This window comes from Phyllobates terribilis, unplaced genomic scaffold, assembly GCF_046119375.1.
Source record: "Phyllobates terribilis strain yellow unplaced genomic scaffold, ASM4611937v1 Scaffold_9__5_contigs__length_417890890, whole genome shotgun sequence".
Taxonomy (NCBI): Eukaryota; Metazoa; Chordata; class Amphibia; order Anura; family Dendrobatidae; genus Phyllobates; species Phyllobates terribilis.
Window position 1 is genome coordinate 70,417,355 of NW_027362769.1, and position 27,029 is coordinate 70,444,383.

Consider the following 27,029-nt stretch of genomic DNA (forward strand, 5'->3'; position numbering starts at 1 on the left):
GCAACATGAAGATCAGAATCGCACCCCCAGACATCACATGTAATTATATGCAGTAAGTCATGTTGCAGCACGCTACAGCAACATGACTGTGGCCAAAAATGCAAACCCGTTGGATTATCGGTCGCAAGCGACGTTAAAATCAGACTGTGACCGGCTTGTGATTTTGTTGCGTTTTACAACTAAATCTTAGCACTAAAATAGTGATAGGAAAGCAAATTGCCGATCAGTCACACACTTTTTTTTTGGTCATGCATTCACAATCACAATGTAATATCAGAAGGACTTGTCAGGAGAATCATTCCATGTATAGCGATATTTAGCTTGTGAACAATTGGTACTATATGCATGTTGTGGACCAATTCATTAAAACTGGCGCTGTACCCGCCAGTCTTAATAAATGGCCAAGGTGGGATATGATGCGCCAAATTCATTAAGAGGTGCACACAACTTAATGAATTTGGCGCATCCTTTCATGTGTTCACCTTGCCAGACATGCATAACATTTCTGGTGTAAGTTACGCCACTTGTGCGCAGTAACTTATGATGAATTCCACCCTATCCATGATCTGCCCACTTTGGCAGAGCTGCGCAGGACTGGCATAAAAATGCCAAAATTTGCACAATTTTTGTTCAACTTGTGTTGCACAACAATTTAGCAACTTTTCAAAGTGTTTAATGTCAGAAAACTATGGCAAACACTTTGATGAATCGGCTCTATAGTGTATATATCCTCTATTTTCACACCTTTTGGAAAGTGGATGGGTGAGGAAAAATTAGCAATAGAAGATGTAATCGTAGCCAAGTAGGCTGCATGTGTGTTCAGGGTGGTCACATCTCTGCTCCTTTAAGGGCATCATAAAACCTTTTATTTGACATTCAAAAACCAAAATTGGCTACAAATCAGATGACAATGTTATGGTTAAATAGATTTTGTACACCGATTACACTTTTCCAAGCGTGAAATCAATCGTCAGTTCAAATATTAGTCCTTAGGTGGCAAATTTGTATAAATTGCAGGCACTTGGTGTCAACTACAGCAATTCATCACTTGTCTTTCACAATATCTCTTGCAATGAGTTCCTTCATTATTTCATTTGTGCCACCGTATATAGGCTGAACACGAGAATCTACATAAGCCCTGTATAGACAAAGGGAGAAATAAAAAATTATTACATGGAAGACAGTAAAAGTAACATTTTCTACATTACTGATCCTGATCTTCAGTTACATCTTGTATTATACTCCAGAAGTGCACTGGCTATTCTGCTGGTGCAGTCATTGTGTGGCTGCTCCATTTTTTCTTCTTCTTTTTTTTTTTTTTTTTTTAAAGAGGAGGAAATCTGTAGAAAAACTGCAAAAACTAAAAAACTGCTGCTGGAACCAAAAGAATCAACAGTGTCTAATCCAGGACACAGAAGGTTAGAGAAATATTCTATTGACTAATAAGGGTTCTCTCCCCTCCCTGAAGTATCAGCCTTGTCTATACACCGACTGGCACCTCATCCAGCACCGCCTGGTGCAAACGACTGAGACACACTCAGCACCCCAGAGGCTTTCCTATAGGCCATAGACACCTCTTCCACATCAGACAACAGAATTATAAATGGTGCCTGCTAGTTGGGGATTTACTTTGGACTTTACTTTGGGTTCCAGCAGCTATAATTAACCCCTTAAGCCCCGAGGGTGGTTTGCACGTTAATGACCAGGCCAATTTTTACAATTCTGACCACTGTCACTTTATGAGGTAATTACTCTGGAACGCTTCAACGGATCCCCCTGATTCTGAGATTGTTTTTTCGTGACATATTGTACTTCAGGATTGTGGTAAAATTTCTTCGATATCACTTGCGTTTATTTGTGAAAAAAATGGTAATTTGGCGAAAATTTTGAAATTTTCAAAATTTTAATTTTTATGCCCTTAAATCAGAGAAATATGTCACACAAAAGAGTTAATAAATAACATTTCCCACATGTCTACTTCACATCAGCACAATTTTGGAACCAAAATTTTTTTTTGTTAGGGAGCTATAAGGGTTAAAAGTTGACCAGCGATTTCTCATTTTTCCAGCAAAATTTACAAAACCATTTTTTTTTAGGGACCACATCACATTTGAAGTCACTTTGAGAGGTCTTTATGACAGAAAATACCCAAAAGTGACACCATTCTAAAAACTGCACCCCTCAAGGTGCTCAAAACCACATTCAAGAACTTTATTAACCCTTCAGGTGCTTCACAGGAATTTTTTGAATGTGGAAGAAAAAAATGAACATTTAACTTTTTTCACAAAAATGTTACTTTAGATGTTAAATGTTACTTTTATTTTCACAGAGGTAACAAGAAAAAATGGACCCCAAAATTTGTTGTGCAATTTCCACTGGGCACGCAGATACCCAATATGTGGGGAAAAACACTGTTTGGGCGCACGGCAGGGCTCGGAAGGGAAGGAGCGCCATTTGACTTTTTGATTGTAAAATTTGCTTGAATAATTAGCGGACGCCATGTTGTGTTTGGAGAGCCCCTGTGTGCCCAAACATTGGAGCTCCCCCACAAGTGACCCCATTTTGGAAACTAGACCCCCCAAGGCACCTATCTAGATGCATAGTAAGCACTTGGAACCCCCAGGTGCTTCACAAATTCATAAAAATGAAAAAGTGTTTTTTTTTTTCACTTTTTCATTTTTACGAATCAATTTGTGAAGCACCTGGGGGTTCCAAGTGCTCACTATGCATCTAGATAGGTGCCTTGGGGGGTCTAGTTTCCAAAATGGGGTCACTTGTGGGGGAGCTCCAATGTTTGTGCACGCAGTAGCTCTCCAAACGCAACATGGCGTCCGCTAACAATTTGAGCCGATTTTCCATTCAATTTGTTAGCGGACACCATGTCGCGTTTGGAGAGCCCGTGATGTGCCTAAACAGTGGAGCTCCCCCACAAGTGACCCCATTTTGGAAACTATACCCCTCAAGGATTTTATTAAGGTGTATAGTGAACATTTTGAACCCAGAGGTACAACACAGAATTTGTTTACATTAGGTCATAATATTGAATAAGTTGTCATTAGTCTTGAGCGCAAGTGCTCGCTACTTGAGTTTGCATCGGGTACTCAGGTATGCACCATGTACAGCGTGTGCTCGAGTGACATGCTCAAGTCCCTGCTCCGCATGTTTCACGGTTATTAGACACCCAAAAAAAAACATGCGGGGATCGCTCGTGCATGGCAGGCAATCCCCGTAAAGTTTTTTTGGCCGCGAAGCATATGGGGCAGAGACTCGAGCATGTCACTCAAATACCCACGATACTCAATGCATACCAGAGCACCCGATGCAAACTCAAGTAGCAAGCACTTGCGCTCAACACTAGTCGCCATATCTTACTTTTGAAAAAAATCCCAACCCCATCACAACCCTAACCCCAGCCCTAACCGTAGCACAGCCCTAACCGTAGCACAACCCTAACCGTAGCACAACCCTAACCGTAGCACAACCCTAACCGTAGCACAACCCTAACCGTAGCACAACCCTAACCGTAGCACAACCCTAACCGTAGCACAACCCTAACCGTAGCACAGCCCTAACCCTAGCACAGCCCTAACCCTAGCACAGCCCTAACCCTAGCACAGCCCTAACCCTAGCACAACCCTAACCCTAGCACAACCCTAACCCTAGCACAACCCTAACCCTAGCACAACCCTAACCCTAGCACAACCCTAACCCTAGCACAACCCTAACCCTAGCACAACCCTAACCCTAGCACAACCCTAACCCTAGCACAACCCTAACCCCAAACCCAGCCCTAACCCTAGCCCAATCCTAACCCAAGAGTTTATTTTTGACGCCGTTCCTCGTGCGGTATAAGTGATTAGACAACAACTTTATTCTTCGGATCGGTGTGATTACAGCAATACCAGAATCATATGGGTTTTTTATGACTGACAGCTGTCACACACAAAAGGACGCATTTTTTGTAAAATCTAGTTTTTGCATCGCCATATTTTGAGAGCTATAATTTTTCCAGATTTTGGCAGACAGTCATGTGACGGCTCGTTTTTTGCGGGATGAGTTGACGTTGTTATTGGTGCCATTTTTAGGCACGTGACGTTTTTTGATCACTTTCTATTCCGATTTTTGGGAGGCAGAATAAACAAAAACCAACAATTCAGGAATTGTTTTTTTTTTTTTTTTTTTTTTATTCTGTTCCGCGTGTGGTAAAAGTGATAAGGCAGCTTTATTCTTCAGGTCAGTACGTTTACAGCGGTACCACATTTATATAGTTTTTCTATGTTTTGCACTTTTACATAATAAAAGCAATTTTATAGAAAAAAATATTTTTTAGCATAGCTTTATTCTGAGAGCTATAACTTTTTTATTTTTCGGCTGATGGAGCTGTATGTCAGCTTGTTTTTTGCGGGACGAGATGACGTTTTCAGCGGTACCATTTTTATTTATATTCGTCTTTTTGATCGCGTGTTATTCCATTTTTTATTTGGCGGTATGGTGATAAAGCATTGTTTTTTGCTTCGTTTTTTTTTTTTTTTTACCGTGTTCACTGAAGGGGTTAACTAGTGGGACAGTTTTATAGGTCAGGTTGTTCCGGACGCGGCGATACCAAATATGTGTACTTTTATTGTTTTTTTTTTTTTTTTTTTTTTTTTTATAATAATATTTATTGATGGGTACATTATATTTTTATTTTTGGTGGATTATTTTATTTTTTTTTTTTTTATATTTTTGCAATTTTTTTTTTTTTTTCCACTTACTGACAGTTTTTATACTTTATTACTTTGTTCCACTATGGGACTTTCACTTTTTTTTCTCTGATCGCCTGCATGGCACAGGAATGCAGCACCATCCTTGTGTCATACAGGCTACCAGCGCTTCACAGTGAGAAGATTGTTTGGAGATGCACTGCGCATGTCCAAACAATCTTCCTGCTGTCTGGTGACCCGGATGTTGTCATGACGACATCGGGTCGTCATGGCAACACCCGGGAAGCCTTTGCAGACAGCGCTGGAAGAGGAGGTGAGTATCTGCGATCACCTCCCCTTGCTCCCGCAATGCTGCGATAGACTTTGATCGCAGCGGTTAATGTGCTGGCAGCGGTGCAGGACCGCTCCCTGCACATAGTACCGGGTGTCAGCTGTGACAATCAGCTGACACCCGGCGGCGATCGCGCCCGCACAGCCTGTGTGCGTGCGATCGCGATGACGTACTAATACGGGTCTGGCTCTTAAGTCCCAGGGCACAGACGCGTATTAGTATGTCAGATGTTAAGGGGTTAAAGGGGTTTTCCCACAATTAAAGTACATTTTAATTAATAGATCTTGAAATATTAGTAAGTTCCACAATTGGATGTGTTTAAAAAATATGTTCCTGTGCCGAGATAATCTTATAAATGTGCCCCTGCTGTGTACTGTGTAATGGCTGTGTCTGACCGTGCAGGAACATGGTCTGATCATACCACAGCTCCTGGGCAGGGGAAGATGCAAAAGAGTATACAGACATTACAGCAGGGGATTGCAGCTCATTCTTTTTGTGAGGCCAAACATTTCACTGTCTGTTTTTAAGCAATGTTTCTCCTCACAGAAAGAATCAGCTGTGATCCCCTGCTGTAATGTCTGTATACTCTTTTGCTTCCTCCCCTGCCCAGGAGATGTGGTATGATCACAGCCATGTTCCTGCAGGGTCAGACACAGCCATTACACAGTACACAGCAGGGGCACATTTATAAGATTATCTCAGCACAGGAACATTTTATTTAAACACATCCAATTGTGGAAGTTATTATTATTCAAAGATCTATTGATTAAAATTAACTTTGTTAGTGGGAAAACCCCTTTAAGGCCTCTGGCTACTTAATTAGGTTGCCCCCTTTCAAAAAACTTCAGTCTGCAGGTACAGTAACCTGTTAAAAACCATCTAAGCTAAACTCACTCTCCCCTGGTGTAGTGCTGTGTCTCTCCACTGTCCCAGTCTCTATTGTTTTGCTGCAGCGGTAACATTAATCTGACACCGCTGCACCCAATCACTGAGCTCAGCAGTAAAGCTCAGTTGTTCTCTTTACAAGTTACTGAGCCTGCAGACAGAAGTTTTTGAAAAGGAGACAGCGCTAAGGAATGGTAAGATAAGAATGCTGTATAAAAAAAGAAATATGGGTTGGACTAAAGTAGCTTTTTCATGAAATATCTAAAATATTAACTGCTAATAGGGTATGGTCATACAGTTTTTTTTACAATGATTTTTCTGTTTAAAAAAAACACTTAAAAAACCTATAGTAAATCTTTGTATATTTTATAGATTAGCTCTCATATGGATGGTGTACTTTACAATGCTACTTACTTTGCAATGGGATATTCCCACATATAACCCCATCCTCCATGGAGTTGAACACCCTGAGTAGCCACTGCATTCTGGAGGTCAGATGCCCTGTAACATAACAGGAAACCCAATTAGACAATGAGGGAGATTTATCAAACTAAATGCCCCAGAATTATGGCCCAGTTTGCCAAAAGATTGCGGGACTGATTCATCATTGCTCTAGTGCCTTTCTTTGTCTAGTTTTGCGCCACATTCATCTTTTCATTTGCACATTTCTAAAGTCACTATTTAATGTGTACATCTGTGTACATCTGTTTTTTTTGGGGGGGGGTTTATTCACCATTGTGGACAGGGTTTTGGCTTTCCAGATTTTTTGGCTGATTCATAAATTGATACTTTTCAAAGTCTCAGTAACAAAAAAAAGGACGATTTTTGAATTTGCAGAAAATTCATGAACTGCATGCACCATTTTGACGAATTGCCAATGAGAACCCCAAAACAAAAAAAGAAAAGTGACTTAAATAATGCCAATGATGAATGTGGGCTTACGACATATTTCTTATGGACATTTTTGGCGCTTTGCCTGACGAGGGGGACTTGGCCTCGCTGAAAGGGGGTGCAGCTTTGGTGGAAATGGGCTTGGGCTTAACATGTAACATCATCCACCAGAATTGTATGCAGTACAAAGTAAGCCCATTAATAATTGGTGTAAACTAGACTGCACAGTCTTAAAGTATGCCAGATTTATCAAGCTTTGATAATTCTATTGCATCTTAAAAACTGTCTAGTCTAAGTTTGCCCTGTCTAAAAATTAGACAATATTTATAAATATGCCCCAATATCACCTATGATACTGAAGTGGTTAGGTTTATGAACGACTATTATGTTGTATGGCCCTTTCAGACATAGGGGACTGCAGATAAGTGCTTTGTCTGCAAGTCCTACTATTACCACCCTGTGCAACAAATATCAACAGATGCATTTCAGGGGTATTCCAGAATTGTAAGTTATTCCCTATCTATTGAACCCTCAGTGAGGGAATAGATGAGGGACAAAGACCAGCAGCACGGTCCTTTTAAATATAGTGTGCTCGAGAAAGTGGTCCAGACTAATCGAAGCAGAAACCTCAGCACTAGGGTTGAGCGAGTATGTTCTGTCCGAGTATGCTCGGCCGAGCTCTGAGTATTTATAGCTGCTCGGTGATCAGGTTGAATCGCTCCCGTGAGCATGATTTGCAACTGTTTGACAGCTTTATTACATGTGAGGAATGTGCAAGAAATAGACATTCCTCACATGTAATAAAACTGTCAAACAGTCGCAAATCATGCACACGGGAGTGATTCAACCATATCACCGAGCAGCTATAAATACTCGGAGCTCGGCCCGAGCATACTCGGCGAAAGGGTTAATAGAACATACTCACTCAACACTACTCAGCACCACAAAAAAAAGAAAATGGGACTGTAGTTCTTGCTGCAGTGTTATTTATTTTGATCCGGCAAGGAGTCAAAACAGATATGGTCTAGCGTTTCGACCGAGAAAGGTCTTTGTCAAGGACATGTGTGTGTAGCAAGAGCCGGGAACTAGGAAATACGGCATGGTGTAAGGGTATAAAAGCCGTTGACGGCTTACACCCTGCAGCATTTCCTAGTTCCCTCCTCTTGCTACACACAGATCTCCTTGACAAAGACCTTTCTCGGTCGAAACGCTAGACCATATCTGTTTTGACTCCTTGTCGGATCAAAATAAGTGACACTGCAGCAAGACCTAAAGTCCCATTCTCTTTTTTTGTGGTGCTGAGGTTTCTTCAGGGCATAGCCATTAGACACATTCACAATTGCATGCCCCTCATTTTAAAAATGTATTTTTGTCCTTCACTGTACCATTTTACATTTATGTAGGAACAAGTTTGCAATCCCTTAAAAAGGCATTGATTAGAACATAAAAAGTTGATATTTTCATATTTGGGTATGATACATAAGGTGGGCTGAAGACTACCGCTGACTCCCTTTAGGTACTGTACCCAAGCAGACGCCAAGCTAAAAATCAACCCAACAGTATGTAAAAAAAGCTAAGAAATAGAAGGTAAGCATAACCCATCAACAGGATATTTTTGTGCTCATGACTGGACATCCGCTGTAAGTTTTGCGTACCAAACATTATTATTTTCTGCTGTTTTCCTTCTAAATAAATTTTGTATCCCACAATTGATTTTTGGGACATTTGATGTGACACCAGTATTGTACCTACTATGTGACCATCTAGAGTATTGTGTGCAGCTTGAGAGAAAACAACCCAATAAATAAACTATCCAGCTGATAAAAAGGCGCTAAAGAGGGAGCCTATTGTTATCATATAAAATAACATTTACATTCTTACGTCAGGAAAGTATATATGTGGGGACTTCCATAAGTGAAGTCAAAGGAAAGTGCGATAAAATTCAAGAGTGTCTCCCATGAAACAGACCAATTTGTCAGCCGACATACCTCCAGTGATAAATAGCAGAGTACTTTATGTGCTTGTAAAAAGGGCAATTTAATGCCTACTTTCCTTTAACCAGACAATGCTGTGAAAAGATCAAGTGAAAACAAATGCTAGACTTGTGAAAGAGCTAAAAGGACAGCTCCATGGAGACTGGGACTGCAGTCAACAAGCTTAACCCCCAAGAGTTGGGTAGACTTTCCCGAGAAATGGAGACAACCTGATTCATCAACTAAAAAAAGTCATATAAACTTTCAGGCACATATTAGGGAATCCTGGTGCTGGTTTACATTGAAATTAGTACAATACAAAACTAATAAAACGGGGCTGTGTATAAGTGAGGGGTCCTGTGGAAAGCATCTTTCTCATGCATACCAATATTTTGCCATGGAAGCGGTTCCAGAATCCAAACGTCTGTCTGTGTGAAGCTGGAGGCAGTTGTCTAAGAAGGTGCGACCCACACAGATCTGCGTTTTCATTTCTGCCAACTTGTGTTGTACAGTCTTGGAAAAAAAATAATACATAAAATCAAATATAAAAAACGAAATGAAGGAAACATCCTAGTGCCTTGTACACAATTAACATCACAATTAACTCTGCATCTTTATTGTATGTACCAGGAAAGCACTCTCTGCTCTTCTGCACATGGTAACCGGATAACCTGCTGTACCAAGATGACTGACTGCATATATTGCCCTGCCGCTCCAAGGTTTCAGCATTTTCAGCTCAGCTATTCCAATGTGCCCGTCGACATATATTGCCCTGCCACTCCAAGGTTTCAGCATTTCAGCTTTGCTAATTCCAAGGCGCCTGTCGGCATATTATTGCCCTGCCGCTCCAAGGTTTCAGCATTCTCAGCTCTGCTATTCCAAGGTGACTGTCGGCATATATCGTATCAGATCCTGAGTAAACAGGAAAGCCTTTCCAAAACATTATACATATAATAACTGAAAGGGAAAAAGATCTGAACAGGCGCATTATCCAACCTGAGAAGTTATGTAACCATACAAGGCCAAAGTCTCGTTTATCAACCAGTTGTTGGGAAATGTATTTTGCATACTTCTCTACTTTTGGTTTCAACTGCTCCTGCTTACAATAGGGATGCTTTTTTTAAAGAAAGTACATTAGCGAATTGTACATATTGCAGTTTCCCCAAGGACTTGATATCTCGTAAAACAACGTTTGGTATAATGTGAGTATAGTATATGATAAGAGTTCCAGCGTGTTACCTCCATCATACATTACTGTTCATTGTTATGTATTGGTGTCTTTATACTACCTGTAAGTGTGCAATTGTTTTTCCGAAGGCTTTCCTCTGCTTGACATAATTCCTGGTTTCTTCAAACATGAATTCACAGCTAGCAACCGCCATGTCGGCTATCAGCAGCCTCTCCTGAAATGTGACAAGAGGGAAATAACTATTAGGACTTTTCGTCCAACTGCGTCTACTGGAATAACTGATCAGTTGTTCTGGGTTTATGGTCCTACAGGTTGGGCTCTTTCTTATTGAGCTTTAATGGTATATATAGTGGATAGGACATAAAAGGCTTTGGTGGGAAAAGACTAACACAAAGATTTCCGAAGAGGTAATGCATTCTGAAACTACATGATCCATACACACAAACACACACTTGTAGACTCCAAGAAGTTATAGACCTGGGCCACATCCTGTGGCTTGTTGAGTTGTAATCTTTTAGAATAACTTACTGGCTAAAGCTGGCTATACACGTCAGAAAGCTGTTTGGTGAACACTGGCTTGGCCGACACCTGTGCCTCCAGACTGTATACCCCATACGCAAGCAAGCTTGGACCAAGCATGTGATCTCGGTGGGTAGAAGGGAGCAAGCTGCTGCTAGGAACCTCACCCAGGGGATAGCTCATCACAGAACAAATGATTGGTCCATTTAACTTACCCAACCCTTCTTTCCATCCCAACATCTGTCATCCTAGGAGAGATGGAAGGCCACCATACACAGTAGATGAATGTCCGGTCCCTCCAATATTCGTCTAATATGTATGGCCACCTCCATACTTTTATATCGATGACCTTTCCATAATATTGATCACCGATATAAGATCACAGGGGGAAAGACACCAAACTTCCCCACTGGACCACTTACAGTTAGGTCCATATATATTTGGACAGAGACAACATTTTTCTAATTTTGGTTCTAGACATTACCACAATGAATTTTAAACAAAACAATTCAGATGCAGTTGAAGTTCAGACTTTCAGCTTCCATTTGAGGGTATCCACATTAAAATTGGATGAAGGGTTTAGGAGTTTCAGCTCCTTAACATGTGCCACCCTGTTTTTAAAGGGACCAAAAGTAATTGGACAGATTAAATAATTGTAAATAAAATATTTCTAGTACTTGGTTGAAAACCCTTTGTTGGCAATGACTGCCTGAAGTCTTGAACTCATGGACATCACCAGACGCTGTGTTTCCTCCTTTTTGATGCTCTGCCAGGCCTTCACTGCGGTGGTTTTCAGTTGCTGTTTGTTTGTGGGCCTTTCTGTCTGAAGTTTAGTCTTTAACAAGTGAAATGCATGCTCAATTGGGTTGAGATCAGGTGACTGACTTGGCCATTCAAGAATATCCCACTTCTTTGCTTTAATAAACTCTTGGGTTGCTTTGGCTTTATGTTTTGGGTCATTGTCCAGGTGTAGTATGAAACGACGACTAATCAGTTTGGCTGCATTTGGCTGGATCTGAGCACACAGTATGGCTCTGAATACATCAGAATTCATTCTGCTGCTTCTGTCCTGTGTCACATCATCAATAAACACTAGTGACCCAGTGCCACTGGCAGACATGCATGCCCAAGCCATGACACTGTCTCCGCCGTGTTTTACAGATGATGTGGTATGCTTTGGATCATGAGCTGTACCACGCCTTCGCCATACTTTTCTCTTTCCATCATCCTGGTAGAGGTTGATCTTGGTTTCATCTGTCCAAAGAATGGTCTTCCAGAGCTGTGCTGGCTTTTTTAGATGTTTTTTTTAGCAAAGTCCAGTCTAGCCTTTTTATTCTTGATGCTTATGAGTGGCTTGAACCGTGCAGTGAACCCTCTGTATTTACTTTCATGCAATCTTCTCTTTATGGTAGATTTGGATATTGATACGCCTACCTCCTGGAGAGTGTTGTTCACTTGGTTGGCTGTTGTGAAGGGGTTTCTCTTCACCATGGGAGATTATTCTGCGATCATCCACCACTGTTGTCTTCTGTGGGTGCCCAGGTCTTTTTGCATTGATGAGTTCACCAGTGCTTTCTTTCTTTCTCAGGATGTACCAAACTGTAGATTTTGCCACTCCTAATATTATAGCAATTTCTCAGATTTTTTTTTCTGGTTTTGCAGCTTAAGGATGGCTTGTTTCACCTGCATGGAGAGCTCCTTTGACCGCATGTTTACTTCACAGCAAAACCTTCCAAATGCAAACACCACACCTCAAATCAACTCCAGGCCTTTTATCTGCTTAATTGAGAATGACATAACGAAGGGCTTGCCCACACCTGTCCATGAAATAGCCTTGGAGTCAATTGTCCAATTACTTTTGGAACCTTTAAAAACAGGGTGGCACATGTTAAGGAGCTGAAACTCCTAAACCCTTCATCCAATTTTAATGTGGATACCCTCAAATGAAAGCTGAAAGTCTGAACTTCAACTGCATCTGAATTGTTTTGCTTAAAATTCATTGTGGTAATGTCTAGAACCAAAATGAGAAAAATGTTGTCTCTGTCCAAATATATATATATATATATATATATATATATATATATATATATATATATATATATATATATATATATATATATATATGGACCTAACTATCACCTTCAGCACTGGCCAAACATAAGCAGTTTTCAGAGAGGAGCCCAGCAGCTCCATTAACTATTTAGTGGCTGCTGCCGAGTAGTGAAGATCAGCTTTTATTCTTCACAATAGGATCTGATCTGCAGGACCTGACAGCAGTCACTAAACCGTGTACAGAGCCGCAAAGTCCTGCCCAGTACACCACCTACATGTGGCCAGTGCTAGAGGTGACAACAGCCGATCAGTGGGAGTACCGGCTTTCTCACCCCCACCCATCATATATTGATGACCTATTGTAAGGCTAGGTAATCAATATACGAGTCCTAGAAAACTCCTTTAATTGTCTACACTGAGCTTGTTCTGACAGTCTGCATTTATCCTTTAGCATACTGCTGTACAGCGCCTAGTAGACTGTCGCACTGCAGTGTAGGAGCTGACCTGTTAGCGATGTGCATGGTCAACCTTATTGATGCTTTCCAAAAAACTGTATAAGTGTATTTACTCAATAAATCACCTTCAATCATTTTTCATAGCTATTAGTCAATTTGATTTTCGAATATACAGTTTGGAACACTAACTTTGGAAACCATGTAAATCATATTGGTGTTATTTCATCTACCACTTCCTAAAACAAGAAAAAAAGTGACCCCTTTTTACCTCTATCACAAGAACATACCTGGGGAAGTTCTGCCATCAAGTAGTAGAAGCCTTTATTTTCCTCTCCCAATAAAGCTTCAGCAGGGAGTCTGACATCTTCAAAGAACAATTCTGCGGTGTCCTAGAATAAAGACAGCAACATTAATAGCATTAATAGGATTATGCAATCTTCCATCACAGGCAGGTTGACATTCAGAGGGAAAAGTCCACTTTAATGTTCTACAAAACGCTTTACAAATTGTTGGGAGATAAACATTTTAAGACGGTCAAGAAGAAAAAGACATTTGGTTGGTAAATTGTAAACCATATAGTAACTCAGATGTGCTATTATAGCTTATAAAGTGTAATGTAAGTGTATCGTATTCTTGTGCTTGTACTATGCCAACAACTCTTGGTCTAAGGCAGTGTTCCCCAACTCCGGTCCTCAAGAGCCACCAACAGGCCATGTTTTCAGGATTTCCTTAGTATTGCCCAGGTGATAACTACATCACCAGTATGAGCAATAATTCCATCACCTGTGCAATACTAAGGAAATCCTGAAAACATGATCTGTTGGTGGCTCTTGAGGACCGGAGTTGGGGAACAGAGTCCTAAGGGCTCATGCACATGACCGTATTTTCAATCTGAACTCGGACCAATGTTATTCAATGGGGCAGTACAGATGAATGATTTTTTTCACTGACCAAATCAGCGGGTGAACAAAAAAAAATAAAAATCACAGCATGCACGAATTTCCTCAGATGAGACTCACTCAATCAAGTCTATGGCTGTGCAAGAAAAATCGTATGCCACAGTCACGCACCCGATTTTTACGTAAACATTGCAATTCGGTATCATAGGAAATGGTAAATGGTCTGGTGAATGATTAATAGCTGCTGCAAAAAAAAGTGGATTGCACATGAACTGCATACGGACGAAAAGTGAGAAAAAATCGTCCCCTTTTCTGGATGAAACTCTGAATGATTTTTTAAACGGTCGTGTGAAGCTGCCCTTAGGCGCAGTTCCCACAGTATGAAAACATGGCGTATTCCCTTCCAGAAAATCTGCTACATTTTACATAGTGCATTGAGGACCTATCCTAAGGATAGGCCATTAATGTAAAATTAGTGGACAATCTCTTTAATGGAAGATAAATCTTATGGGATACCTATATAGACATGTGAAACACTGTCATTTTTTAGAATAGGGTTTCCTGATCTCAAACAACAGGACTGAATCCCATTCTGCAAGAGCCCTACATGTAAAGACACAGACATGTAGGATTCAGAATACAGGTGTCAGGCCACTTACCTGTGCCTTCAGACCAATTTTCTCCAGTTTCTTTCCTTTGATGAAACCTTTAGTCCCTTTGTCCACGAGGAAGAGGCTGATACCATGAGCCGGAGTGCGGGCCTCACGGTTAGTCATCGCCACCACAATAACCACGTCACTCATAAATCCATTTGTAATAAATACCTACACATAAAAGTTTGCACAATAACTTATACAAATACACACAACAATATAATATACAAAGGGATAAGTGGATATCCTCAACTATACTGAACAAACCTACAAACAAGTGAAAATATATACTTTATTAATTATATAAAAAAGATCGGTATTAAAAACTTGGGAGGCAATCACACAAAGGAAAGTGCATGAGAAACGCATCAGGTATGGGTATAAACATGGTACAAATAGTATCAAATCCTTTGAAAATTGGAAAAGGCTGTATGCAAAATATATAACATTGGAAAAATGCGATGATAAAACGTACTATACAAATGTATAAGTCTACTGACCATGGATCACAAATGTCATAAATAAATAGTATAATATAAATTCAGTGGAAATATGAGATTACAGAAATAACATCAGTAAAAAGGGTAAAAGTGACAACACAATCAGGACCCCAAGACTCTGACGTACGTTTCCCCTTGGCTTTCTCAGGGAGAAAATATAATAACTTGTACAAGTGTAAAATGGATGGTAGAAGGCAGCGAGGTTTGTCAGATACAGGACGGTGCATAGAAAGCAGCTACTGTAACATGTGTTGTGTGGGAGGTCACATTGAAAATTGATTTGGATGAAGATTGAAATTCTTTAACAGTAATTTGTGCCACATAAAACAGTTGCCAAACACTTCAATTTCTTGAAGGAGAATCTCACATTAAACCTCTTCTCACACCCATCAGAAATTCTGAACTCAGAACGAGGCCAGGCCTTCCTACATCATGAGGGTTGGAGGCATTACATAGTACCAATGCCCTTCATTATGGGAAGTTTCGGGCACTAGGCGTTGGCACAAGCCTCATGAACATGATCAAAGTCTAAAATACAAGTAAAGAAAACCTCTGTACAGGCAGTCTCTGACGTTCATTAGTAGACCATGTAGTACTACTTTAATACCATTTGTATTTTTATGGACATGTATCAATATTTCAATGACCTTTATATAAAAAAAGTGATTTTTAGAGAGAATTGGACAATTTTCACCATCTCTTAAGATCACACATTTTACAGCAATATTGGTAAACTTTCTGCTTACAGTATTTATAGGGTCAGAGCTAACCCGAAATCTCCACACTTCTGCAAAGATCCCACCAGCTCACGTTCACCTTGCTTTCTATAGCAGAAGGCTCTATGAGGTTCTGCTATGCAACAATAGGATTCATGGACGTGTGATTTATCCCTATATTCCATATGCTGATCTATAGACATGAGATACATATATAGATTCCTATTAATATACTAGGACATTTGCTCCAATGCTGAATATTGAGTACAGTAATGTGGAGTATAGTGAACAAAGAAGTCATAGGCAGAGAAAAATGAAGACATGTGGATGAGTGGATTGCTTTGCGTGACCTCAGTCGATGGTCCAGGTAAGTAGTTTCTGGCTGTGGACAGGCGCTGCACAAGTTTATTTACCCTCCAGGACCCCAAGCTCAGTTTATGATTAGCAGGTCACTGCACAGATGTCGCTATGCTAAGTCGGTGAATCAAAGGCAGTGCCGGGGAACCCAAAACCTCAAGAAATTCACGAGCCTCCTGTCCATGGCCAGAAAGTATCCACCTGGACCATATGGTTGCGCAGTCCACCCATCTCTAGCACAGATACAGCTGCATATCCTACTGTGAAGTAGAGAAAAAGACACGGCACTTCTGGCTTGTAGGTAGCCAAGTAGGATCCTATCCCATAAAGTAGTAAATATGAAACTTGGCACTCAGATGAGATGATTGATTGAAAGCGCCTTTCCTTCATTTTTAGCAGTGGACACCACACCGCTATTTCCCTTGGTCATGTTTCACTCTGAGCAATCCATGTACTGATGAAGGTCCATTGTGCAGACCGAAACATCTAGATTTTGGATTGTCGTTGCCTATTAAAGATCAATCATCTCATCTGAGTGCCAAGTTTCATATCTACTATCCTACTGTGAAGACCTGCAGGATCAGCTATACCTAGAAATTTCCAGTGGAAATGCTGATTATATGATTTATTTAACCAGATCAAGAGTAGTACTAATTTTATGCCATTTTAATGTTCACATTTTTGGTGGGGGTTTTTTTCTCGGAAATTTTAAAGAAAAAAAAAGGGAAATATGTGTCGGTTCTTCCAATATTTTGTAATATTTTTTAAAGGCTACAAATGGACACAAAAATACATCTTAATGTTCTCCTTTCTGTTTCAATTATTTTACATATTGGATATATATTTTTTTTTCTTGTCAGAGGTAGGCTAGAAACAGTGTTTATTCGGACATGTAGCAGCTTTCTTTGTTTGTTAATTTTTTTTTCTAAATTTATTTTTCATTCTTTTTCTTTATTTATTCTACATATTGTGTTCCCCCAAGGAGTCATAAAAGACCTTTTGGAGTGCATTTAGTCGTTAAAATACATTTTATTTATACAATCCTAATACCAGAGCACATTCAGCCTCCTGCCGACACTGTAGACCCTACTGCTCTTGCTCCTTCCCAGCACAGGATCCCTGGACTAGTCCGCTCTTCCTATACTGTATGCATAGCACTAGTTCAGCACTGTGAAAACAGCGATTAAGAAGGCAGAGATAGTCATAAGTCTTTGATTTCTCTGTGGGGAGCTTGGCCATTTTGGACAGCCGGTTCCCTGGCCCAGCAGCTGTACAATCTCCATGCAGCTTCTGACTCTGCAATGACATTCTAAAACATCCTTGCAGACCTATATGTTATTATTATTATTTATTTATATAGCGCCATTGATTCCATGGCGCTGTACATAAGAAGGGGTTACATACCAAATACAGATATCACTTACAGTAAATGAACTAACAATGATAGACTGGTACAGGGGGAAGAGGACCCTGCCCTTTGGACTTACATTCTACAGGATGGTGGGGGAAGTCAGCAGTAGGTTGGGGGGTTGCAGTAACTCCGGTGTTGTTGAGGTGGCAGCATAGTCATGGCAGGCTGTAAGCTTGTTTGAAGAGATGGGTTTTCAGGTTCCGTCTGAAGGATTCAAGTGTGGAGGCTAATCGGATGTGTTGAGGCACAGAATTCCAGAGGATGGGGGATATTCGGGAGAAATCTTGGAGGCGACTGGGTGAGGAACGAATAAGTGTGGAGGAGAGAAGGTGGTCTTGGGAGGACTGGAGATTACGTGAGGGAATATTTCGGGAGATTAGTTCAGAGATGTACAGAGGAGAGAGGTTATGGATGGCTTTGTAGGTCAGTGTTAGTAGTTTGAAGTAGTGAAGGGATTTGCAAAGGGGCGTAGCAGAGGAGCAGCGAGGCGAGAGATGAACTAGTCGTGCAGCAGAGTTAAGGATGGAGGGATGCGAGAGTGTTAGCAGGTAGGCCACAGAGGAGGATGTTGCAGTAGTCGAGGAGGGAGATGATGAGGGCATGCACAAGCAGTTTAGTAGATTGAGGGTTGATGAAAGGACGGATTCTAGAAATATTTTTGAGCTGGAAGCGGCGAGAGCTTAGATGTGTGGTTTGAAGGACAGGGCAGAGTCAAGAGTTATTCCGAGGCAGCGGATTGCCGGTACAGTGGAAAAACGTGATGTCATTTATTGTGATAGATATATCAGATGGGGAAGATACGAGGAAAAATGATGAGTTCAGAATTGTCTACATTGAGCTTCAGGAAGCGAGAGGAGAAGAAGGAGGATATGACTGATAGACATGCTGGGATTCTGGACAGCAGAGAGGCGACATCTGGGCCAGAGAGGTAGATCTGAGTGTCATAAGCGTACAGATGGTACTGGAAGCCATGGGATTTTATGAGCTGTCCCAGGCCAAGGGTATAGATTGAGAAGAGTAGGGGTCCTAGGACAGAGCCTTGAGGGACTCCAACAGAGAGAGGGCGGGATGAGGAGGTAGTGTGGGAGTGGGAGACGCTAAACGTGCGATTAGAAAGTGAAGAGGAGATCCAAGATAGGGCAAGGCTTCGGACACCAAAGGAAGAGAGGATGCGTAGTAGGAGGTAGAGGTCAACTCTGTTGAAGGCAGAGGACAGGTCAAGAAGAAGGAGTACAGAGAATTGTCTGTTAGCTTTGGCTGTAAGTAAGTCATTAGTAATTTTGGTAAGGGCAGATTCGGTGGAATGGTGGGGGCGGAAGCCAGATTGTCGGCTGTCGAAGAGTGAGTTAGATGAGAAGCGAGAGGAAAGTTCAGCATGCTCTAGGAGATTGTAGGCAAATGGAAGAAGCGATATGGGGCAGTAGCTGGACAAGGTGGTTGGGTCGAGGAATAGCTTTTTGAGGATGGGCGTGATTGTGGGGTGTTTGAAGGCAGAGGAGAAGGAACCGGAAGTTAGTGATAGGTTGAAAAGATGGGTTAGGCATGGGATGAGTGTGGGGGTGGGGTTGGGGAAGAGGTGGGATGGGATGGGGTCGAGTGCACAAGTGGTGAGGTGTGATTTTGAGAGAAGGCGAGTAAGCTCTCCTTCAATGATGTTGGAAAGGGAGGTTCTGGGGGAAGGGCAGTGGTCTGGAAAACAAAGGGGTTGTGGTGATCGGACAGTAAAGACTTGCCTTGTTTGGTCTGGGTGGTCATTTTAAGACATTGGTGGTCCGCAAGTATCTAAACACGTTAAGTAGATCAGCATAAAACCTCACCTTGCTGCCATTTAAGATCCAGTCACTTCCATCTTTCTTTGCATTTGTACGCACGCCTTGCAGATCACTAAAAGGACAGAGGAAGAAAGGAGATCAGTATGTGAAACCACACAGCACAAGACGCAGAGCTACAAGTCTGTACACCATACCTTCCAGCTCCTGGTTCAGTCATTGCAATGGCCCCAATGCATTTGCCAGCTGTCATCTGAGGGATGTATTTCTGTATCTGGCTCTTACTACCGTATCTTGAGATATAAGGCATCACTATGTCAGAGTGAAGACTGAATCCTGGACCTGTGCAATTCACGTACATTCTGTAGACCGAGATATAAACGTTTCAGAATGTAGTGCATCAATAAGTAATGAATTGCTCCAGTATCAGTGACTAAAGAACTTACTGTTCCTCCCATACAACAGCAGAAGACAAAATATCACCGCCAATGCCTCCATGTTCTTCTGGGATGGAAGCACCTAGAAGCCCCTGCTGACCGGCCTTCTCCCACAACTCCCGGCTCACCTGTCCAGCTTTCTCCCACCTGAAATGTTCAAAGAACACAAAGCACCATGGTTCAGTATAATATAAATCTGTATAAAGGTTTGTCTAATAATACTTTATATAGTGAATAGTTAGTTCATTGAAGGATACACAAGCTGAAAAAAAATATACAGCAGTCCATTTTTGGATGGTTTCCAAGCAAAGCATTCCTATACAGCTGGTCCCTGAAATGCCAACTGTGAGGGAATCCAAGGGTGTAAATAGCATGGAGTTGTCCCAGGGTGGTCTTGTCTCCCCTTTCTTCAGTGATAAGAACTTATATTATCAAGATGTGGTCTTCACAGTTATAAGAAACGGAAAAATATATCAGTCAGGAACATGGGATATTGGTACTACCGGAGCACCTCTGCTCCTGGGTGGCTTGGAGCGTGCCGTTATCAAGCAGCACCTAAAAAGTCCTGTGTATAAGCCACTGGTGGGAATTTCCATGGTATTACAGAGATCTAACATTATATGAAGATAAAAAAGCTTATGGAAATCACTGAACATAAATGACAATATATAGGCTAATTATTCTCTATTAATGCACACATTATCACAGGTCCTGTGAGCAGTTTGTGAGATATTGTGTATCGGTGTATACCAATATATGCAAATAGAAGAGCGCTCATTCCGCTGTAGAAGACAAGTCTGTATCCCGTAAAGCAACGGGTGCACTGGATCTCTTGCTGGCTTCAAGATGCAACAACAGATTTTTCAACATTCCGGCACATCATAAAAGCAAAAAACCCTTTATGGATACACTGTTATAAGTCAGTGCATGTCCGTCTTACACGTTTTGAGCATAATCTATAATTAAGAGCAGTAACGCTAAAAATACATAAGATGGACATACACTAAATTTTAAAACTGTATCCATAAAGAATTTTGCTTTTCAAGAGAGCCGGAAGTTTGAATAATCCATTGGTATAACAGTATATAGGTATCTATATATGCATATCTCTATAGCTAGCTGTTTGCACTCCTTTTCAGATAACAAGTTTGAGTCTGCTTCCCTCTAGTGATCACAGAGAAAATTATATATAATTGTACATTTTGATAACATAGTAAGAAAAGTATTGTTACATAGTGTTTTTAAAGGTTCATTTGAGGGGGATTGGGGAAAAAACAGCACCCCATTCCCTATCATCCATATAACAAATTGACAGCCGCCTCTGTGTGCACACTTATGTAGGTAAGGCTGTCAGTCAATGAATGTGACCACCCTCTTGACTACTACTAGTAAGCAGATATTTGAATAAACAAATACAAGTTATACTGAATAATTTCCCACAATTCTATACATTAATCTGTTCATCTCCTCCTGCGCTATAACAAGCCGCTCTTAGATTGCACAGTATTTCCAAGCTGACACGTTCCTTTAAACATGCCACCTCTCCAACACATGATTGTGCACAGGTGATAGTACAAATTGACACAATCACTGCCAGATAAATTGCATGGACTAGTGAACAATGCTGTTGAGGGTACCATTTCTGCATATATATTATAGGGAAGCAGGAGGTAAAGTCCTGCATGGCAGCTATATGTTACTGAGGTGGCTGGCATCGGTGGTGTAAGTCCCCGAAGAAAGTACACCAGTGATAACAGGTTACTGAGAGGATTTTTTAGTGGACTGGATTTTGGGTCCAGGATTTAGGAGCGGCCAAAAGAGCTGGGTGGGAAAGTTTGCTTCCATATACTCCAGCATGGCGTTTGCTCGTCGAATAACAGGCAGCTGAGTTAGATCAGCAGTGTCAGTGGTGTTTTGGAGAGGGGAAACATTTTTAATCATGGACAGTCTCTGCCAGAGCCTGATAGGTGGATTTAAAACGGTGAGATCGTTTCAAGGTTGAGTATGTGCACTGCCGCTCCATTCTAATGGGGATAAAAGTTTCCCGTTCTGCTGACTGGAGCAAATCACAGCAGTCGGACCAGCACCGTTCAGCAAATGATCTCCTATTCTGTGGATGGTTGTCCGGTGGAAACAAGTTAAGGTCATAACTTCACAATGGAGTTAACATAGGACAGCAATCCCTAACCCTTGGCTCTCCACCTGCTTCAAAAATACAACTCCCAGCATGTTCTGATAAACACAGCTTTTAAGTGCACGTGGGGAGTAGTAGTTCATAGACATAAAAAAAATATATCTAAGCTCATTTCTCTCCTCCAGTGGAGAACTTACACCCAACTTACTCTGCATGGTAAGGAGCCACCTCTTGTTGGAAGAATCTCCGGACGCTCTCTCTGAATATGTCGTGGTCAGCAGTGAATATGCGTCTTGTACCAATGTCCATTAAGCTCTTGGCTTGGCTAGGTTCTATTCGGGATCTTTGCTCATGGGAGCTGGGCTGAGTTTGTTGGCATCTAGAAAAAAATAATTTGAATTCTTTAGAATGTAATCCAAGCCTACATGAACGTGATTCCCAGAATAAATGGTTAAGATGCGACCAGCATAGTGAAGGATGTACTTACTACATTTATCAAAACATTCTCTATCATTATCAGACATGAAATAGATGCAGTGAGCGCAGAAGATTGACAGACAATGCACTGAAGACAAGCGTTCCATAGAAACCGTGATATTGGGAAGGAAAATACTGTATGTGATAGTGGGAAGAAACATTATGTGTTAGATCAGGAATAGGACATTTCATTTCATAACTTTCCCAAATTCTTATGAAAAAATATTCCCCACAAACTGCATTGAACTACTGTACCCAATTTATAATATATTTTAGGAGTCGGAGTAGGTCCATTTTATACCGACTCAGACTCCACTAAAATTGCCTACGGCTCCACAGTCCTGGTTTATACAGTGGTGTCCCTTGTGACAGTCCTCATACCCTTGAGGTAAATTCATTATCCTAATTTTTGGCCATTGATTTCACAGATGCTAGACATAAGTTTGAAATTAGATCAGATGCAAAGATGATTTTGTCATCAGGTGTACAACTCTTCAAAGATATCATATTCTGTCATCTCTAATTTTCCATTGGACTAAAGATATAATTATAGCTCAACTCCCTGCGCTTTACATTGGCACTATATGAGGAGTTCAGCTCTGCAGCACATGCAATTCTCCACATGGGTGATATACTTGGCTTTGTATTGACAGCTCTTTTTGACCACTGGCAACATCTCCAAGGTCGCCAATGAAGAATGAGTGAGGACAGACATGTTACCACCAGGACAGTGTGCCAATCCTGAAGTGGCAGCTGGTCACCTTTGCAGTAAGAAGTCTTTTTATAGATCAACAACTATTGCTTTACATAGACATGTTCTTAAAAATACTTATTGGGACCAATTTATTAAGGCTGGCATTGCGCACACCAGTCGCTAGAGTATGATGTGCCAAATTCATAAAGAAGTGCACACTAAATGAATACAGAGCAAATTTGCCAAAAATGCAATTCCAGTCAGGGACTGGCATAGCAATTTGGCATAAGAAATGCAGGGAACCTGACAGCTGATACATACTGACTGATACATGGGCAAAATGTACAAGACATTGGATGCATGATTTCAGCCATATATGCCTGACACTGCAGCTTTCAGAAAAAAAAATCATACTTTAAAAGTTTCCGGGGACCGAGTCCTATGGGAGACTAGTTGGAAAGGCAGGTACTCAGCCTCATCTCTTATCTGTACCCCTTGAGTGACAGGTCTCTCGTTGTGTGCGTGTATAGGGAGGGACCTGTCACTCCAGGAAAGTAGGAGGCAAAAGTCGCTGGAGACTCGCCTGTCCAACTAGTCCTGTGCAGCTCAGTCCTCAGTGGTTTTTAAAGCCGCAGCATTTCAGAGTCAAACACGCAAGGCTGGAATTGTGCAGCCAGTGTCTGATACATGTTGCTCGTGGATCGGGCAGCAGGGATCAGCTGGCATGTTCCCTCTAATGAATTGGACAGGCTCAAGTAGCCACTTTGCAAAGCGATTTACTCCAGATCTCTTTGATGAATCGGGACCCTCAACAATGGCTACCAAGCTTTCAGTAACAATCACTGAAGAAAGCTGCAGGCAGCGCACGTTTACACTGCAGTGGAAATAAAGTTTTACATGTCACCTATTCAAATGACCAGACAACCTTCTAATACATGGTCACACTCAACGTGACAGCGCAGGAGTCTCTGTTCCCCGGCGTCCCAGAATCTGAGATTGGTAGCTGTATACTGTACCCGGTATCCTGCTGCAAGGTATATGTGGAAGGGTATTATGATCTGTTCTCACTAAATCCACATCACTCTTTTAGCTGAATGCCACTTGGAATACGGCCTAAAACCTCATTCAGAGGCGAGTGAGTTTTGATCAGTGTGCTGGATCAGATTTTTATCAGTGTTTGGTCAGGGTGTCCATGATTTTCTTGTATGCACCCACCAAAAATTGTAATGGTTAGAAAATAGTCTGCAATGTTTAAACAGCACACGGATTGCACAGAGATGGCATTCATCTGCTGTCTATGATTATCTGAAACACATAGACTTGGCAGATTTTTATCCATAACTCATAACAAAATTGGACATGTTGTGATTGATTTTTTTTTTTTGCAATCCATCTACACGTGTCCATGATTTTTTGTTTTGCAATTGATCTGTAAAGAAACAGACATGTGAACAGCCCCATAGACTATAGTGTTCTATCCATGAAAAACAGAACACGGGCGTGAAACATAAATGTATGAATGAGGCCTTAAACTCTGGTTCTGGTACCTGTATAGGGAGATCACCACCACTATGTAAACCCCTTCATGCATATATTGTATATGCCTTTATTAAAGAGGACCTGTCACTTGTTCAAAGTGATTGAGTCCAATACCTTGTATAAATCCCTGACACCATCCGTGTGCTTTCTGTGATTCTCATGGACCCATAGATTTGTTTGGGTAATTTTGATCTGTTACTAAGATCAAAATCTGACGTTACCATGATTTTTTGGTGGACTACTCAGTCTGCAAAGAAACATTGGTATGTGCACGGCCTTTAAGCACCACTCCAGCATTTTCTTTTATTTTTTTCCGCTGGAGTGGTGCTAGTAATGTAAGTTCTCTGCCCAGTGCCTCATACTTGCCAGCAGGGCTGTGGAGTCGAAGTCGGTATAAAATGGACCAACTCTGACTCCTAAAATATATCATAAATTGGGTACAGTAGTTCAATGCAGTTTGTGGGGAATATTTTTTCATAAGAATTTGGGAAAGTTATGAAATGTCCTATAAATGTCTGTCCTATTCCTGATCTAAGGGTCTAGACTTTTAGCTGAGATTAATCTGTGCTACAGTAAATTTATCACTTAAACATGAGCCATGTAAGAGGGAGTCGGAGTCGTGGAAATGGAGTCGTCGGAGGTTTGGCTTACCGACTCCACAGCCCTGCTTGCCAGTTGTCGTCTTCTCCTGTTATCAGCACCACTTCGGTCGGTTGTGACCTGCCTGATCACTCCGATGCTTGCTGGGCGAACCGGAAGTCACAACTCAACAGAACAAGGCTCCCATAGACTTACATTGAGAGCTCTGACTTTCGGTCAGTCAGAAGTTGCGATCACAAGATGCCAAAACTGGACGGAGTGGCGACGGGAAAAGTGGCTGGTAAGTGTGGAACTAGTGTCTGGGACCTTACATTAGAGGCACTACTACAGGGGTGAAATGGAAAAACACTGGAGTGGTGCTTTAAAAACTATAATGGCTACATGTCCTAAACGTAAAAAACGTGGATATAACATGTAAGTGAGGCCTTAGGGCTCGCTCTGACTTGCGATTAAATCGGACAAATGCAATCTGATAAAAAAAAAAATCAGATTGCATTCGGACAAATTTAATCCTATGAGTGTGTGCTCAGTGGCATTTTTTTTTTTCCAGCGCCGATCAAATTGCGATCGGGCTGGAAAAAAAAATCACAGCATGCTGCGATTGCATGCTGGATTCGGATCGCACGTACACATAAGCCTATAAGTGCGTGTGAAACATTGCACTGCACTCGGATAACACCTGAGTGCAGTGCGATTCCTGCAACAGAGGAGATGGAGAAATTGATTTCTCCGTCCCCTCCGCAGCTGAGCTGCGATCCCATCTGTGCGAGAGGATCGGAGCACGGAGCACTGACATTTGGCTCCAGCTTGCAGCAGAGCAAGAGCCGAATGTCATTAGCATATCGCATCGCATGCCATACGCTAGTGGGACCCCGGCCCTATAGCGATTCTGCTCCGGAGGACTTTGCTCGGTAGAATAATGGACGTTTCACTAAGGCAAAAAGTCAGAGGTTATAAGCAATTTCGGCTGCAGCTGCGGCGCCTCGGTTTTCCATATGGCAGGATTATAAGTGCTCATGCAAAAGAGAGGGCCCGGGGCCACACAGAGCCACAATACATCCTGGACCTGAGCCCTGATACTCAACATTATTCTGGGCTACAAAATAAAAGTGCGCTCCTAGGTGTTTACATGGATTCTGTGCCGACGGCCGCCTCCAGGCAAAGGGTTAAGGTGTGATTCCCAGTCTGCTCTTATGACATTCCCAGCACAGAACTGGGACAAAGTTCACAGCCGACACCAACGCACTCAGCGCCGAAAACCGCGTCCCTCTGTGAACGCCACTGACATTGGTGACATACAGCAAAACAGACGGCATTTTACAGATACGTGTAAAGGAGTTTTTGTGTCTGGCGGAAGATTCAGCCATCACAGGGCACAGAGATCCCAGCAGCACCGGCCGGGACGGCTCCGGGTCCTTTCCCACCATCAGGAGGAGGTTTTATGGGATAAATCAGTCTTTGCCTTTGGTAATAACATCGTGGTGTCTGCGGTGACATAAATCCTCATCAATGCCATCCAGGTGAATGTTACGCTCTGTAATAACTGCTCAGCAATGAACCTGCACAGCGCAGAAGCACTTATTACACACCGTGTATTTGGGAACGCCGACCTTGATATTTGGGGTCAGGTATCACATACACAACAAAAGACTCACAGAGGTGCACTACAATGCACCGGCTTACCTAATACTGGCACAGATAGGCACTCTAGCTGAGGAGACATTGCTCAGCTGTTGGACGGATCTTCCAAGGACTCTCAGGCCGGCAGCCATTGTACAGACGTGTGCAGACCACTGGGCTACAAGCAGGAAGTAGAGAGAAGCAGGATGGGTGGCAGCAGTATAG

At 41.8% G+C, this 27,029-nt stretch overlaps 1 protein-coding gene across 1 annotated transcript; it reads right to left on the reverse strand.

Annotated features, from left to right (window-relative positions):
* Positions 1-843: 843 nt before the first annotated feature.
* On the reverse strand, positions 844-27,029 carry ACADL (acyl-CoA dehydrogenase long chain). Its single transcript, XM_073646605.1, has 11 exons — positions 26,868-27,029; positions 22,083-22,253; positions 19,750-19,887; positions 19,501-19,665; positions 19,352-19,418; positions 14,557-14,721; positions 13,286-13,387; positions 10,073-10,186; positions 9,169-9,296; positions 6,334-6,420; positions 844-1,138 (listed from the first exon to the last, which is right to left on the reverse strand). The coding sequence occupies exons 1-11, from the start codon at positions 26,954-26,956 to the stop codon at positions 1,045-1,047; spliced, it is 1,320 nt and encodes a 439-aa protein (XP_073502706.1). The 5' UTR covers positions 26,957-27,029; the 3' UTR covers positions 844-1,044.

What these genes read in the sequence shown, in the direction of transcription:
- ACADL (XM_073646605.1), bottom strand. Translation starts at nt 26,956, where the DNA reads ATGGCTGCCGGCCTGAGAGTCCTTGGAAGATCCGTCCAACAGCTGAGC. An exon ending in GGATCTTAAATGGCAGCAAG is followed by an intron (nt 14,722 to 19,351) that starts GTGAGGTTTTAT and finishes TTTTATGTGTAG; the next exon opens with GTATTTATTACAAATGGATT. An exon ending in TGATGGCAGAACTTCCCCAG is followed by an intron (nt 10,187 to 13,285) that starts GTATGTTCTTGT and finishes GTCACATTTCAG; the next exon opens with GAGAGGCTGCTGATAGCCGA.